The following is an 18,543-nucleotide window of genomic DNA, read 5'->3' on the forward strand; positions in this document are numbered from 1 at the left end:
ATCTGATGCCTTTCCTGCCTCTTTGAGTCTTTTTATGTTTAGTCTTTCTTTTGATTTACCTCTCCATACTTTTTTCAACTTCACTTGTATTTCTCCCACTACTAGGTTGTGGTTTGAATTTATATCCACTCCTGGATGAGCTTTGGCATTCTTCAATCAGTTCCTAAACCTTTTTTGTATCAGGATGTAGACCAACTGATATCTTTACCTATTCAAATTTGATATCCATGCGAACGTCTGCTTTTGTGGTGTTCAAATAATGTGTTACCCCCTGCTAATGAATTTTCTTTACAGAAGCTAATTAGTTGTTCACCTCTCTCATTTCTTATTCCTCATCCAAGTTTTCCTACTGTATCTTCATCTCTTCCTTCACCCACCACTGCATTCCAGTCACCCATGATGATAATGTGGGCATTTCTATTTTCTTTCTCGATGAGTTCTTGTATTTTCTTATAATATTCTTACACTTCCACGTCTCTATGCTGGCTGGTTGGCATATATACCTGTATTAACACCATATCTTTCGAACTACCCTGCAGTCGTATCATCATCAGTCTTCCATCAATATATTGTACTTTCATTACCCTATTTTTCAGCTTTTGCCGTACCAATATTCAATAAAATGTCATGCCTAGAATGTATTTTATTATTTTACTGCTTCAGAAAATTGGCTTGATACCTGCTCGATGAAGAATTTTGCCCATACATTTAGTGACCCTTGAATGTATGGTAGTAGGATGCCTTTTGTCCTTCCTTCTGCACTTTATTATTTTCTTCATCCTTTGTCATCATAGTTTTATGTGTCATCTATATCCCATAACCATTGGCTCCGAATAACAGACATGAGGTTTTGTAGTTCAGCCTTCAGATGTTATGCATCGCTAATCCGGTGGCCCCTCTTGGTTAAAGTGTGCAGGGCAGATTTTTTCTGCATAGGGTGATGGTGGGAGGCAGGGTATAGGTACAATGCACACGCACTTCCTATGTATTCTGTGGCTAAGTTTACTGTCAGGCTTCCGTAAACTTCACCTTCGAGGAAAAGCAGAACCCCATTCTTTTCTGTCTCCGTAGTAAATTGGATTTTGCTGTGCTGCTAATTAAGATGTTGGGCAGTGGAAATTCTGTAGCTTTTCTTCTCCATGTGGTCAGATAACAAAGGCATCATCAACAAATAGGAACCAGCGTTCTGGGCATAACGGTGCGTACTGTCGTATTATTTCTTTAAATGCTTTCATCAAGATGTCTGCTGCAAGAGGCAAGAGAGGGGAGCCTATAGAGATCAGCAGACGAATATCTGAACATGAAAAATATATCCAACGAAGACAACACACAAGTCAGTGGTGGCAGAACACCAGGATGAGTGTGGCAAACAGATACATCAAACAAAGTTTTGCATCACCCTAGTTCCCAGAACTCCTGAAGATAGACATTGACTGTGGGTATTGTATCAAAGACACTGTCTGTCTGACTGTTCAGAGATGTCACTAAACCCACCCAAAGATGTAAACAACATGCATGAGCAGCACATGTTAGACGGAGGGGGTCTGACAGCTGATCAGTTCCAGTCATTCCACCAGGAAGGAGGTACATGGCTCATGTTGTCTGTAGTTCAGCCATGCCTAGTTGGTCAGTACCGCAGTTCGATTGAGTCCGCATTATTACTTTGTGCCAGGAAGGGCTTTCAACAAGGGGAGTGTCCAGGCATCTCGGCGTGAACCAAAGCAATGTTGTTTGGACATGGAGGAGGTACAGAGAGACAGGAACTGTCGATGACATTCCTCGCTCAGGCCACCCAAGGGCTACTACTGCAGTGGAAGACCACTACCTACAGATTATGGTTTGGAGGAACCCTGACAGCAACACCACCATGTTGAGTAATGCTTTTCATGCAGCCACAGGACGTGTGTTACGACTCAAACTGTGCGAAATAGGCTGCATGATGCCCACCTTCACTTCCGATGTCTCTGGCGATGCCCATCTTTGCAACCCTGACACTATGCAGTGCTGTACAGATGGGCCCAACAACATGCCGAATGGACCACTCAGGATTGGCATCACACTCTCTTCACCAATGAGTGTCGCATATGCCTTCAACCAGACAATCGTCAGAGACGTGTTTGGAGGCAACCTGGTCAGGCTGAATGCTTTAGACACACTGTCCAGCGAGTGGAGCAAGTGGGGGTTCCCTGCTGTTTTGTAGTGGCATTATGTGGGGCCGATGTACGCTGCTGGTGGTCATGGGAGGCACCATAACGGCTGTACAATATGTGAATGCCATCTTCCGACCGATAGTGCGATTGTATCGGCAGCATACAGGCGCGGCATTCGTCTTTGCGGATGACAATTCGTGCCCCCATCATGCACATCTTGTGAATGACTTCCTTCAGAATAATGACATCACTCGACTAGAGTGGCCAGCATGTTCTGCAGACAAGAGCCCTATCGAACATTCCTGGGATAGATTGAAAAGGGCTGTTTGTGGACGACATGACCCACCAACCACTCAGAGAGATCTATGCTGAATTGCCGTTGAGGAGTGGGACAATCTGGACCAACAGTGCCTTGATGAACTTGTGAATAGTATGCCATGAGGAATACAGGCACACATCAGTGCAAGAGGACGTGCTACTGGTTATTAGAGGTACCGGTGTGTACAGCAGTCAGGACCACCACCTCTGAAGGTCTCACTGTATGGTGGTATAGCATGCAGTATGTGGTTTTCATGAGCTATAAAAAGGGCAGAAATGATGTTTATGTCGATCTCTATTCCAATTTTCTGTACAGGTTCTGGAACTCTCAGAACCGAGGTTGATGCAAAACTTTTTTGATGTGTGTAGAATTTCTAGAAGCTCACATACTGGCAAAACAGCATCTTATCTTCAGACGGAAGATTTGAGAGGTGATTGAAATTGCCAAGAGACCCACCAGTATGAGTAGACGGGGTGGGTGCAGAAATCTGGCATCTTGGCTGCCAGCAGTAATAGCACCACAGAATTGCAATTCACGTGAAGCAACACACACAGGCATGCAGGAGGCCACAGCGGCCACAACTACACAGAGTACTGGCACACCTCACCCGGCACTAGGCAGCAAGAAAACAGTGCTACATCAGAACTGCCACCCGTTTCTCATTCACCTGTCTCGACCAGTGGAAACAGTTAAGCAAACATGAATCAAGATTGTCTATTTTCATCAATGTTATTAAAAGAATAGACTCACCATATAAAAGAGACGCTGAGTCACAGATAGGTACAACAAAAAGACTGTCACTGTCAAACAAAGCTTTCGACCCAAAAGGCCTATGTCAAAAATAGATGACAGGCGCGCACACACACACACACACCACACACACACACACACACACACACACACACACACACCCCACACACACACACACACACACACACACACACACACACACACACTACCAAAGTCTCTGGTTGCCAAGGCCAGACTGCAAGCAGCTGTGCGTGATGGAAGTGCTGCTTGTGGGAGCATACAGGGTCAAGGTGGGGAGAGGGTAGGGCAGCTAGGTGCAGTTGGGAGGTTAGACACAGGGGAGGGGTGGCAACGGAAAAGTAGAGAAGTAAAAAGACTGTAGGTTTGTTGGTAGATAAGAGGCTGTATAGTGCTGGAATGGGAAAATGGAAGGGGTAGATGGGTAAGGACAATGATTAACAAAGGATGAGGCCAGGAGAGCTATGGAAATGTAGTATTCCCATCTGCACACTTTAGAGAAACTGCTGTGCAGTTTAGAGAAACTGGTGTTGTTGGGAAGGACCCAGATGGCACAGGCTCTGAAGCAGTCATTGAAATGAAGAAAATTGTGTTGGGCAGCGTGTCCAACTGTTTCTTGGCCACAGTGTGTTGGTGGCCATTCAAGTGGACATCTAGCTTGATGGCTGTCATGCCCACATAAATTGCAGCACATTGGTTGTAGCTTAGCTTGTAGATCACTTGACTGTTTTCACAGGCAACCCTGCCTTTGATGCATCACAAGCATCACCTGTTCCATCAAAGAAAGGCATGGCTGCCTTTGAAACCTGTCATGTGATCTACAAGCTAAGCTGCAACCACTGTGCTACATTCTACGTGGACACGGCAGCCAGGAATGGCCAAGGAACAGCTTGACCACCCAGTTGCTGAACACGCTGCCCAACACAGTGTTCTTCATTTCAGTGACTGCTTCAGAACCTGTACCATCTGGATCCTTCCCACCAACACCAGTTTCTCTAAACTGCACAGCAGTTTCTCTAAATTGCACTGATGGGAATTCTCCATACAATATATACTACGTTCCCATAATCCTCCTGACCTCAATCTTTGTTAATCATTGTCATTACCCATCTATCCCCTTTCCTTTTCCCATTCCAGAAGTACGCAGTCTCTGTTCTACCAACACACCCACAGTCTTTTTACTTCTCTACTTTTCCGTTGCCGCCCCTCCCCTTTGTCTAACCTCCCAATTGCACCTAGCTGCCCTACCCTCTCCACATCTCATTCCTGTATGTTCTGACCAGCAGAACTTTACCATCCCCCACCCCTATGCTGCTATCCCTCCCCCTACCTGCCCCAGCCTCCTCCTTACCTGCACTACCCAATTGCTTTTCCATCATACGCTGCTTCTCATAATCTGGCCTTGGCAGCCAGAGATTGCTAATGTGTGTGTGAGTTGCATTTGTGTGAGTGTCTGTGCGTATGTTATTTATTCTGGTGAAGGTGTGTTTGGCCGAAAGCTTTGTTTGGCAGTCTTTTTTGTTGTGCCTATCAGCCACTCAGCATCTCTGCTATATGGTGAGTAGCTACTATCCTTTTCTAATGCAATTGACTGTAATGTTATGCCTCTTGTAAATATTTCCCTGATGTTTTTAAAATTGCTAAAATTTGGGTTAGTCAGTTGATTTTTGGCATCACAGATTGTATTTTTATCATTGCCATGACATTTGTAGATTTTGTCAAGTGTATTGTTTCCAGACTCTTTCCTTTTTAAATTCATCTCTCCTGTGGGGGTTCATTATCAGTTTATTCACTGATTTTATAATAATTAAACTGCCTTCATTTCTTATCTCTACCACATTCTGTCATTAGATCTATCCCTAATTTCACTATTACCAAATGACAACTACTTCCATCAAGCTGCTTATCTGCATGCTGGTACAAGATAAATAATACAAAATGACATAAACTGAAAGCTGCAGTAAAACTGAAGACGTCATGCACAGCCACACACTACACAATATGCACATGATCTGTTTCAAAGTGTGAACAGCTTGCAAACAAAACTGGGGCAATCATTATAAATTTTGAAACATGATTTTGGAACTTTCATATTCTGATTTACTTGTATCACAATTTACAATGCATTGGTTGGTGTATGTAGTGACTGCACAAGTGTCACTGCCTGATACAGAAAATAACAGCAGTGACCTGTCTTTAGAGCCATGCAGCAGCTCAGTGTCTGGAATGGACCTGGCATCACTTTTGACAGTCTCGCCTTCTGAGGCATCTGTAGCAGAATGCTTAGCCAAACTTGATTATATAATGTTCACAACTGAAGTCTTAACAAAAGTGCTCTCAGAGATGTTGCTCAGAAATGATATTCCAAAAGTGCTCTGCTGAGATGCAACTAATTTTTCACTGGGTATATCTGATCATGATAGGCTTCTCCCCCCTCCAGAGAAAATGTTTGTCATAAGGTACTGATCTATCAGATGACTTTGCCATCTCTCAAACGCTCCTAAATTCTAAGTATATCTTTCAGCAACACTTCATGTACATTAAAATGTTTTTAACTCAGTCCTAACTTGTATGGACACAGGAAAGAGTTTTACAATGCTGCTTTGCACAAATTGTCAGTTTTATATATGGATAATCAATTCTGTGCTGCATGAACACTTATATTTCGTTTCCTGCATTTTGTTCTCAATAAGTATTGATACTGAGGTGTCCACTTACTTTTCCACATAACTGTGTTTTACTAGAATATGTCCTGCACTTCTTTATGATGAGTTTCCTGGCTGTCACTAAAACACTTAGCCATATAAGCACAATAATATAGTTATTGTATCTCAAAATAATATTCATGAGATATGGATGCAATGAATACTATTATCCTGTATTATTTTCATCAGTTCCAATTTCTTTGAAATTTCGTATTTTTATGTAATTATTTTGATTGTGAAACAAGAAATCAAATTAGTGGTATTGAATAAAAAATAATATATGTTAAAAATATAGACAAATATAGAAAATATAGCCTCATTACTCATGATTTGAACTATCTGTTGTATTAATATGCACTTAATTGAATTACAAATATTGTTGAAAATAACATACATTAATACTGCTTGTTTGCTTGTTAAACAAGGGTTCAGAAAACGTGGATTCTATGTCACCGCATCTTAGCAGTGCTAGAGACCTGCCTAAAGAACCTGTACCTCTGGAAAGGCTATTGGAGTCTCCAGTTGATGTAGATGGCTGTGAGTAACATAATTTTTTCTAAGAATATGGTGTATAGGCTTATAAATTATGTTTGAAGATATTCAGTATAGTAATTGTTAGAAATTGCAAGGGTGAAAAAGAAGAAGGAAACAGGAAAAGAAAGGAATCATCCATTTCTGAGTTTATAAACAATTTCTAATTCTAAGTTTTTCGTCACTGAGATTTAAAAGCAGAAGCTCTTTTAGACCCATAGATCAGATATAAATACACAGTGTACGAAAAGAAATATAAAGAAAAAACATAGAGCTAGAAATTATCATTATATCATAATAAAATGCAGGCATCCATTGCACAAATTATTTTGTGTGTGTGTGTGAAATTATGCTCAGATGTGTTTCTTCAAGATCAAGTATTCCATCATTTTTTGAGAGTGTAACTGAGATGTCATTAACTCTTGAATGTTTCCTCTACAGTGTAATGTACTTTAAAAATCTTGTAGGTGACTCACCCTGAGAATGGCTGAAAGGGTGGCAGCTGAAACATGGGTATAAGAGTTGATAAGATCCCAGATGCACTCCCAAAAAATGATGGAATATACATCAGGTATTTGAAAGATATTTGAAGATTCTATGAAAGGATTAAAAACATAAAAACTGCTGTGTCATTTTTGATATCAACTGTATCTAGTGCTATGTGCTTGATATCCCATGCATTTCTTTTTTCCTAGTCCCATATGAAGATGGAACCTCTCATTTTGAAAAGCTCACAACATTTGTGACTGTTACTTTCCACTTTTCTCATTTGTATTTCAGACTAGTCAACTCTCCAAATTAACTGTGTTTCTGCATTATTCATTTCCTCCCTCTAACACAACATGTATTTCACATATAACTGGATCAGTCAGTGAGCTCCACAGTAATGTTTACATCTCTTGATTTTGTGCCCTGAGTTAGTAACCTGCTTAATCCACAATGAAAGTTCACCATTCTCGTTAGGCAAATATCAGAAATGAAAGCAGCGTTGACATGCTCTAGGAAAGTCCAAAGGACAGTTAACATTCAAAATATGTATGAACGATTGTGTAGCTAATGTTAGTAGCTTTCTGAAGCTGATTGTGGATGGTACAGCTGTAGACAGTAAGGTCACTTAATTAAAGAACTATCACAGAAATCCATGTGAATGTACAGATGATGCAATTCTGACAGTTGACATAAATAAATGGTGTGCATTGTGTGGATATAGTGAAAATGGGCTCACCATTGATTGTTTCACATCAGTAGGATTGCTGTCTAGGGGTTAGCATTTTTTGATATTGTTGCAGAGGTTCTAGGTTTGTTCCCAGCTGCTGATTAGGCTTTGAATAAAAGTCATCAGCTGTGGTGTCCGAAGACTTTGTGTATAAGAAATCACCCTTAGTCTGTCAATAGCCATGTCAAAAGAGGGCAGCACAGCAGATAGAGATGCAGAGCACCCTCTTACTCCTCATGTGGGAAACCAGCCCTAAACATGGAAGTATTAGCACAATGATCAATGGCATGAGGCTGTAGAAGGCTGTGGAAAGCAAAATTATCCTCAGGAAATGTGCCCCATAATTGAACAAGTGTCATGATGATCTTTTCATCTCTCCATTTGCAAAATATTCTATTTAAAAAAATCATGATTTGTGCAATTACAAACTACCAGTTTCGATCTGACAAAATACCCTCCTTAGGTATAAAATGACATACAGTACATGTGTCAAATCATTATCACTTGTGTAGAGCCATCCATCAATTTTTATACTTCTATAAGGTTTTTTGGGGTCATGCAAGTGAAGGTTACTAGGTCATAGACAAATCAGTACGTTGTTTACAGGATTATAGGCTAGAAAATTTGTAAACAATTTTGGAAAAATAAGCATTACAGAGAGAAATTCTCGACTACTGCAAGAAACTCTTATGCAGAATAAAAGGAGTGTGTCACGAGAAGATTACATAGAAGATTCTTTAGGTTCTGTGCAGAATAGGAGTAGTGTGCCAGTGCAAAAACTTGCAACTTTGATTTGAACACTTGGGGTTTATCGCCTAATTTTTCAGCTCTGGTAGAAGCCTATCAAAAATGAAACCTGCTGAATAGTGCACACCTTTCTCAACAGTGCTTAAAGAAGTGTTACCCAAGAACAGCCTATTTTTCTATTGGATGTTTACTGTATGAATGTTGCAGTTTCTTCTGAATGAGTCAGTATTGTCAACAACAAAGCTTGGATCGGAATTTACAGGGATAGCAGAGAAGCAGCTGGACAACACCCCCACAAATTTCACAAACTGAACCGCAGATTAGTATGACCCCTATTTCTTGGGCTGAGAATATTCTCAGTGAGTCCACAGGCCTGCCCCAGAATACATCACCATATGAGGTAGAAAGTGAAAGTAAGCAAAAGAAACAAGTCTTCTTATTTTAGTTTCAGTGACAGTGGAGATAATTCCTTAGTGAAGATAGAAGCATACAGTTTCTGCAGATCATCATGAACATGATAACTTCCAACAAGCCTTCCACCTACCTTCAGTTCTAAGAACTTAAAATGGTTGATGTACTGGTATGATGTGACAATAAAATCTCTCTTCTACAGCTGTTACATGTCAGAAACTACATTTTGTTGCAGATAAACAGTAATATGTTCTCTGGAAATCCAAATGCTGAAGTTTACTGACTATCCTATTAGTTACAAGCACTACTTACACACACAACCACCGTCTCTGGCCACAGCAGTGAAATGTCGGATTTGTCAGATGGAAGCAGCAGTCTGAGGTTAGCGGTGGGGGTTGAGGAGACATGGGAGAGGGCAGGGGGTAGCAGGGCACAGAGCAAGGATGGAGGAAGCTGTAATCTGCTTATGGGTGTATGCAGGGAGGCTACAGGACAGGGCAGCACTACTAGGTGCAGTGTGGGGGGGGGGGGGGGGGGGGGGGGGGGGGGGGGGGGGGGGGGGAGTACAGAAAGGGAAAAAGACTAGTGGATGAGTTGGCAGAGAAGAAGGCTGTGTAGTATTGGAATGAGAGCAGAGATGCGAATAGGTAGGTAGAGGAAAGGGACTAGCGAAGGTTGAGGCCGGGGGGGTTACAAGAATGTGACACTTGCCAGTGCAGCCAGTAGCCTTTTTTTCTCCTTTGTACTTATCTCGATTTCCACTCTCCTCCCATACCAAACCTCCTGATTGCACCAAGCAACTGTAACCTGTAACTGTAACAAATATTTAGGAACCAGATTTTAAACTGTAAGACATTTCCAGTGGCAGATGTGGACTCTGACCACAATTTCTTGATTATGAACTGTAGATTAAAACTGAAGAAACTGCAAAAAGGTAGGAATTCAAGGAGGTGGGACCTCACTGAAAGAATCAGAGGTCGCAGAGAGTTTCAGAAGGAAGATTAGGGAACAGTTGACAAGAAAAGGGGAAAGGAATACAGTAAAAGAAGTGTTAGGACATTGAGAGATGAAGTAGTGAAGGCAGCAGATGATCAAGTAGGTAAAAAGACAAGAGCTAATAGAAATCCTTGGGTACCACAAAAGATATTGAATTTAATTGATGAAAGGAGAAAATATAAAAATACAGTAAAAGAAGCTGTCAAAAAGGTATACAAATGTCTCAAAAATGATATCGACAGAAAGAGCAAAATGGCTAAGCGGGAATGGCTAGAGGACAGATGTAAGAATGTAGAAGCATATATCACTAGAGTTAAGATAGATGCTGTCTACAGGAAAATTAAAAGACACCTTTGGAGAAAAAAGAACCCCCTGTATGAATACCAAGAACCTGGATGGAAAATCAGTCCTAAGCAAAGAAGGAAAGCAGAAAGATGGAAGGAGTATGTAGAGTGCCTATACAAGAGCGAAGTACTTGAGTTCAATATTATGGAAATCGAAGAGGACATAGGTGGAGATGAGATGGGAGACATGATACTGCATGAAGAATTTGGCACAGCACTGAAAGACCTAAGACGAAGCAAGGCCCCGGGAGTAGACAACATTCCGTTAGAACTCCTGATAGCGTTGGAAGAGGCAGCCATGACAGAACTCTTCCATCTGGTGAGCACAGTGTATAAGACTTCAAGAAGAATATAATAATTCAAAATCCAAAGAAAGCAGGTGCTGACAGGTGTTGAAATTACCGAACTATCAGTTTCATATGTCTCGGTTGCAAAATACTAATCACGAATTCTTTACAGACGAAAGGAGAAATTGGTAGAAGGTGACCTCGGGGAAGATCAGTTTGGATTGTGTAGAAATGTAGGAAAACGTGAGACAATACTGATCCTATGACTTACCTTAGTATGTAGGCTAAGGAAAGGCAAACCTACATTTCTAGCATTTGTATACTTAGAGAAAGCTTTTGACAATGTTGACTGGAATACTCTCTTTCAAATTCTGAAGGTGGCAGGTATCAAATATAGGGAGCAAAAGGCTATTTACAATTTGTGCAGAAACCAGATGGCAGTTACAAGAGTCGAAGGCCATGAAAGAGAAGCAGTGGTTGAAAAGGCAGTGAGTCAGGATTGTAGTTTATTCCCGGTGTTATTCAGTTTGTATATCTAATAATCTGTAAAGGAAACAAAAGAAACGTTTGGAGTAGGAGTTAAAGTCCAGGGAGAAGAAATAAAAACTTTGAGGTTTGCCAGTGACATTGTTTTTCTGTCAAAGACAGCAAAGGACTTGGAAAAGCAGTTGAACGGAATAGAAAGTGTTTTGAAAGGAGGTTATAAGATGAACACCAAGAAAAGCAAAATGAGGATAATGCAGTGTAATTGAACTAAATTAAGTGGTGCTGAGGGAATTAGATTAGGAAATGAGATACTTCAAGTAGGAGATGAGTTTTGCTATTTGGGCTGCAAAATAACTGATGGAAGATCGAAGTAGAGAGGATATAAAATGCAGACTGGCAATGGAAAGGAAAGCATTTCTAAAGAAGGGAAATTTGTTAACATCGAGTGTAGATTCAAGTGTCAGGAAGTCTGTTTTGAAAGTATTGGTATGGAGTGTAGCCATGTATGGAAGTGAAATATGGGTGATGAACAGTTTAGACAAGAAGAGAATAGAAGCTTTTGAAATGTGGTGCTACAGAAGAATACAGAATGTAAGATAGGTAAATTGCGTAACAAATTAGGAAGTACTAAATAGAATTGTGGAGAAGACCCAGATCCAAACTCTGTAACATCCCACTCTGTAAACAGCTCCAGTCAAATTTAAACCTCTTCCTTGTTTGGTGACACTGATTGACAGTCATCTGCTTCCCACATTCCTGATATGAAGTGAAACACCCTTGAGAATTTTCTCTTACCCCATAATATTCCATCTTAGGCAACGGTGTTGCATTGTCCTTATAATCAAATGCATTTGTTGATTCAGAGAAAATAACTATCATGCTCAACCTGTCATTTACTCCTGATAGTGCCTTATGCACAAAAGAAAAAATTGCATTTTGTGTTGATACTTCTTTCCTGAAGCCAAGCACTGGTAATGAAGAAATTGGCAGGAAATTATCTTCATTATCATATATCTCTCTCTCTCTCTCTCTCTCTCTCTCTCTCTCTCTCTCTCTCTCACACACACACACACACACACACATATTTTAAACAAAGGAGAAAGGGATGCCTCACAGCTTGTAAATATTTAAAGAACTTCATGATTAACTTCAAGAGCTATTGATAAAATTTCTTCATTGAACAGGGATTATAAGCTCCAGGAAATCTGGGAAAAACCCGGGAATTTTTTCGTCCAGAAGAAAATGGGGAAAACCCGGGAATTTTTTTGAATTCTGGGAAGTTTTCATTGTTTTAGTCTTCAGTTAAATTTTTGTAACTTTGACTGGTAAGAACTGATAAACAGCAAAGTGTATCAAAGGCTTTAGGTTCAGGACTATGGAATACTTCACAACAATAAACTACTGCCAACGAGCGTGATGTCACAACTGTTTATATTAAGTTTGTTTGAGTAGTAGAGTGCAGGCTCATGCACATGTGCAGTTGAGTTGCATATGGGCAATACCTTCTGGCTTCCGGCTGCTTGAAGTGTGGCTGTTAGCTGTATCAGCAGTAGTGGCAAGCAGCCAGATGCTACCGGAAACATTTTTCTGGTGCGCCCAAGCTGCCAAATTCGTATGTGTGCATTGCAGTCTAGGTTATAGTGGGGAGGAGGTTACTCTCCACGTAAGGCGTATTTACGTTTAGTGATTTTGCTGTTTCCTCCTCATTTACACTTCTCACATCAAATGAAAACAAAACTGATGTCTGTGGTTTGGAGCTATCAAGTGAATTAAAACACATTCACATAATTATGGAAGGCTAACATATGTTTTTAGTTTGTTTTCTGATTTTATTTCCACATTTTTGGCAATCACCTTGCAGAACAATGAAGTTATTATTGTCAGTTTGCTAAATAAATGTGGCTTTCGGTAATCTTTTCCCCAGAGGCAGTCAGTTTATTAGAAGCGAAGTGTTTCATTGTACACTATTGGCTAGTTTCAACAGTTAACTGAATTTTAAGGGCACATTTTCATCTTGTGGCACTTGTGCCATAATAAAGAACCAAACAGTAGTGGTACTCCAAGAAAATGTGCATTGTGAAAACGGCACTGAAAAGCTGAATATCAGATTAGGGCCTACTTCATTGTGAATCTGGACTTATGAATTTGCATTTTAAGCTGAATTATGCATTTTAGTATGGTTTATGAAATTCCAATGCTCTTGGAATATCCTATTTCTTTTATGACATCATGTAACAGCTCTTAATACTATATATGTATGAACATATGGGCTTTCTATGTCATCGAAGCTGCCCACACGCAGGCGCATGTTTTCTGGCACTCTCTAGCAGCTGCTGAAACGAAGCTATTTCTTACAGGTCGTGAGAAAATATTGCGAATGATGCTTTGAAAAGTGTTAGTTTCAAAGTCATTTTCCTTTTATGCAAGATGAATTAGGTTACATGTGCTTTTGACTCTCATTTAAAACTTAACACTTTATGGACCAGCCACTTAGAAGAATGTCGATCCCAGAAGACCAGCATATCTTAATATGAAAATATGATGCACATCACAGATCTTTCCAAAACTTTTTTTTTCCGTTTCTTTTTCTTTTTTGCCAAGTTTTTTCGCTGGTGTATAAGACCTTTACCTTTCAACAGATTGATATTTTTAGAACTCCAAGGGAAAATATACTGTCACTTATCATGGGAAAGCATATTTTTCACCTTGAAAGAAGTGTGTTTTCACATGGGAAAAAGTGAGTTTTTAGCCGGGACAGTGGACATGCCAGGAACTCCAAAACACCTGCATCACCATGGCTTGAATTAGCTAATGCAAAAGCTACTTCCTAAATGGGCAGAACTAGACTACAAGCAGTACTTCATTCCTAAGATCTGTACTGCATTCCTAAGATCCGTATATTCAAGAAAGATGTGGATTCCAAAACAGTGGTAAGTCCCCCCCCCCCCCCCCCCCCCCCCCCCCCCGCCCCTCTCCTGAAGATGCTGGTCAGGACCCAAAGAAATGGCTGAGAGGATTAAACCAAGTCATCAGATGCAACAGGTGGTATGATATAATGTGTTTGGCAAACATATACTTTTACTGAGACAGCACAGCCCACTAATGGTTCAAGAACAACAAAGCTGCGGCAGATTCCATATTGAACTGAAGAAAACATTTTCTGGCAAGCAACAGCAAGTCTGCTTAGAGGAAGAACAAGTCCCAGTGTCATGGCAAAACTACACAATCGTACTTACAGAATGATTTGTACCTTTGCAATGTTTTGAATCCATATATCACAGAAATTGGCAGAATCTCACATTTGATGAAGGGAATCACAGAAGGTATGAACCAAGCTCTTAGCAAATGGTGTCACAACAAGAATCATTTATGGAAAGATGTCAGCACATCAAGGAAATGCAGCAGAAAAAGAGTCTGATGAAAGAGGTGTGATCAGCTCCCAAATGTGGTCCATTTGGCAGTTGTGAAACAAGACATTGCGCTCACCTTTCTCCTACACCAGATAGTAAACAAGAAATGGAGAATGGTGTATGGCAGCCAGAGCTGTCGGATTGAATACACAATAGGTAGTAGCCATTAACATCAACACTATAAGTCATGAGGTTATGAAGAATGTTGAGGAGGATGTGTATCAATCTTTGGCACCAGTCTCCACCATGAATTGAACGCACCATGAAGAATGGATGGCAAAATTGGAGTTCTGTTTCCACCATCCAATGACAACCCAGCGTCTGACCAACGCAGGTACAACTAACTCCTCCACCAAGCAGAACACCCCCCAGAAGAACAGACATTTGGAGGATGGAGGACAACACATCAGTATGTTTTCACTGTGGATGCCCTGGAAGCATTGTGCGTTGCTGCAGAGAAATAAGACTGGAGTTGGCCAAGTGTTGTGCCACAAGATGTCATACATCACAGTAGTCCTACTCACACCACTCAACTGCAGTTGGTGGTAGTCAACCTGTGGACTGAAGCTCATTGCTGTTATGTGGATGGAGTCACTCACCATAGCTGTTCCCTGTCACTATACGAAGATACCAGCTGTTCACCAACTGCTGAATACAGGAAAACTAAACAAGGCAGCCATCTAGCAAGGTGAGGCTACCATAGATGAAAATTCTCCATGGACGACATTTGTCAAGTTGACAGGAAATTTCATTGACAGTCAAACAGTTCAACTGCTAGTTGACTCGGATGCTCCTTTTTCTGGGATGTCAAATGCTTATTGTCACCAGCTAAAGAAGGTAATGTTCAACAATACGAAAGCAATATTGCTGATGGGAATGAATGAAAAATAGTCCAGCAACAGGAGCATGTATTGCAATAGTAAAAATCATTGACAGAACACAGCCTATAGAATTCGTTGTTTTAACAAATGATAGTCATGCTGTTTTTCTTAGATGGATATCTTCCAGGAATGGCAAACAGTCTTAGACTCTGGAAGATCAGAATTCCAGATTGACGAAGTTATTCCAAGCAGCACACAACAGACATTGCTCTGAGCAGTTGTTTACCATTGAAGCGCAAAGCTTACAATGACTACCACTGTTACACCTTAGAAAAAGATCTTGCAGAGAACCTGAAAAAATTACGGTTCTGTGTAAAATCACTAAGTGGGTCTAAGGCTTCATCCAGTCACTTGTTGGTCGTCGGGTGTGGCAATAGAAGATAGCAAAAATAAAGCTGAAGTCCTAAATTTTGCATTTAAGAAATCATTCATGCAGGAGAATCATACAAACGTACTATCATTTGACCATCACACAGACTCCTTTAAGGAGGACTTAGTAACAGGCAGCTGTGGTATAGAGAAACAGAAAGAGTTGAAAGCAACTAAATCCCAGTTTGGTTTTACAAAGTGTACTCACAGCAATGGCCCCTTACTTAGCATGCATTTATTGCGAAACTCTCACCCAGCACAAAGTCCCATGTGACTGGAAAAAAAGCATAGTCGTCTCTTGTGTATAGGAAGGGTAAAAGAACAGATCAGCAAAATTGCAGACCAATATCCTTAACATCAGTTTGCAGCAGAATCTCTAAACATATTCTCAGTTTGAGTATAATAAATTTCCTTGAGAGGGCAAAGCTTCTGTCCACAAATCAGCACAGTTTTAGAAAGCTTCACTTGTGCGAAACTGTTACCATTTTCTCACATGAGACCCTGCAAACTGTGGAGGAAGGGCAACAAGTGGATTGCATATTCCACGCATAACTGTGCGAGAACAAGAGAGTATTCGTGGTGATTAATAGCATGCTTGTTGTGCCGATACAGTGCTTCCAGATCAACACCCTCATGTCTCAGTGATGCATAAATAATCTGCAAGCCGGTTTGTAGTTGCACAGCCTTTTTGCAATGTCATCATGATTGTGAGGCTTGGCCCAAGTGCCTTGTGATGTGCAAAACAGGTTCACTTATGAAATTTCATATCTCCGCTGCCAATTTGCCTTACATACATCTGCAGTGAAGCTGCTTTTCATCCAGTAATGCTCAAAATTAGTGACAGCATTACAGAAGCATTGGAGAATGAGGAACTGACCAAAGGAAGATTCCAATTAATAAACAATATATTGTATAAGAGGAACTATGTCCAGTAGGGTGGAAGTGATTGCTCTTCATCCGATCTCGTCTGTGGTGAGCAATCCTGAAGTATTCTACAACACTCCAATGTCTAATCACCCAGGGTTTGTGAAGCTTTTGACTGAATCAGGCGCAGGTATCAGTAGCCAAGTCTCTACCAATCAGTTAGACACTATGTGAGCTACTGTAAAGAATGCCAACTGTGGAACGACATTCGGCTATTATTCCTGGGTCTTCTGGTATCAATTCCAGTTGCAGCAGCACCATTCCACAGAGTTGGAATTGACCGCTTGGGAAGGTTTTCTAAGTTGACAAATGGAAACCGATTGACAAATGGAAACCGATGGATAATAAATAGTCTGCACTGATTACTACACCTGCTGTGCTGTCACAAAACTGTGCTAACAGCTGATGTTCTGAAAATTTCAAACTCCCTTGTAGACAATGACAATTTGAATGCATGGACTACCTCATGTGATGCTCTCTGATCGTGGAAACGTTGTCCAATCAACACTAGTGCCAGAGATAATTTCACATTGTGACATCATCTACAGGATGGTAACTACCTATCATCCACATAAAAAATGGCTTCACTGAACACTTTAATAAGACAGCAGATATACTCTCATTGTACATTGATGTCAAATCGAGATTTTGTAATATAATACTGCCTGTTGCGACATTCACATACAACACAGCAAAACAAGACACTACAAGCTTTACATCATTCTTTCTATCCATGATTGGAGGGCCGATGTATGAAATGGAATGAGAATGTAAGGATTGTAGCAGGAAGTTGAGTGGCCGACTTTGATTTATTGGGAGAATTTTAGGAAAGGCTGGTTCACCCCCAGAGGAGGCTGCTGAATTTGTTACCAGTAAGTTCAAACAAGCTGCTGGTATTATGGAGATGCTTCGAGAACTCAAATAGGAGTCTCTATTGAGAAAATTTAAAGGCTGACTGCTGAGAGATTCTACTGCTGTCACTGTACGCTTGATGTAAGGACCATGAAGATAAGATTAAAGAGCTTAGGACTCATATGGAGGCTTATAGACAGTTGTTTTTACCCCAGTCTCTATTTGCAGGTGGAACAGGAAAATAAATTACTACTAGTGGTACAGGGTGCCCTCTGCCATGCATGATTTGTTGGGGTTGCGGAGTATGTATGTAGTTGTAGATGTAAAAGCTTTTGTCAGTTGCTAAAAATTACTCAGGTTCACAAAAATAAATTACCTGCCAATGACGATCATAAGAATTATGGGTGGTCGAGGAGAACTTTGGCCACTAATTGTCCTGAGCAGCCACAAATCGTCCCTGTCAACTCCTAAAGATATGTGTGTGGGGACAGCTGAAACAATCCAAAAAGGGCAGCTTAGGGTTATTGTCCAAGACTTTTGCTCCAGTGCTAGTACTGACAACACAGGGAAGGAAGCTACTATTGAACTTCCAGTAGCATCTGACCTGACCAAGGAACATTAGCAAGTAATAGCCATTCTGAATCAATTTTCAGATGCATTCAAATCCGGAATGGAGAAGGGTTAGATCAAGCAGCCCATGATAAAACGCTGTATTAACACTGGGGACCATCCACCAATTAGCCAGCATTCATATAGGGTATTGCCGGCTGAACAATGTGTAATTTAACAGAGAATGTAGAAGATACTCCAAGATAACATCATTGAAGCTTCAGAGAGTCCTTGGCCCTCTCTTGTAATTCTTGTCAAGAAGGTGGATGGCACATAGCGTTTGTGCACCAACTACAGAGGATTGAACAAAATCACGGAACATGTCTATACATTGCCGCGCATTGATAAAACCCTCGAGTGCTTGAACGGGACCAAGCGAGGTGGCACAGTGGTTACTATACTGGACTCACATTCGGGAGGACGACGGTTCAAACCCAGGTCCTGCCATCCTGACTTAGGTTTTCCTTGATTTCCCTAAACTGTTTCAGGCAAATTCCGGGATGCTTCCTTTGAAAGGGCGCAGCCAACTTTCTTCCTC

General features: G+C 40.8%; 1 protein-coding gene across 1 annotated transcript in view; it reads left to right on the forward strand.

Annotated features, from left to right (window-relative positions):
• The window catches only part of LOC124776229 (GRIP and coiled-coil domain-containing protein 2-like), a 282,612-nt gene that overhangs the window by 231,354 nt on the left and 32,715 nt on the right, over nt 1–18,543 (forward strand). The window contains exon 18 of the mRNA XM_047251088.1: nt 6,368–6,479. Coding sequence (XP_047107044.1) covers nt 6,368–6,479 — 112 coding nt within the window. The remainder of the gene's footprint in view (nt 1–6,367; nt 6,480–18,543) is intronic.

This window comes from Schistocerca piceifrons, chromosome 2 (genome assembly GCF_021461385.2).
Source record: "Schistocerca piceifrons isolate TAMUIC-IGC-003096 chromosome 2, iqSchPice1.1, whole genome shotgun sequence".
NCBI lineage: Eukaryota > Metazoa > Arthropoda > Insecta > Orthoptera > Acrididae > Schistocerca > Schistocerca piceifrons.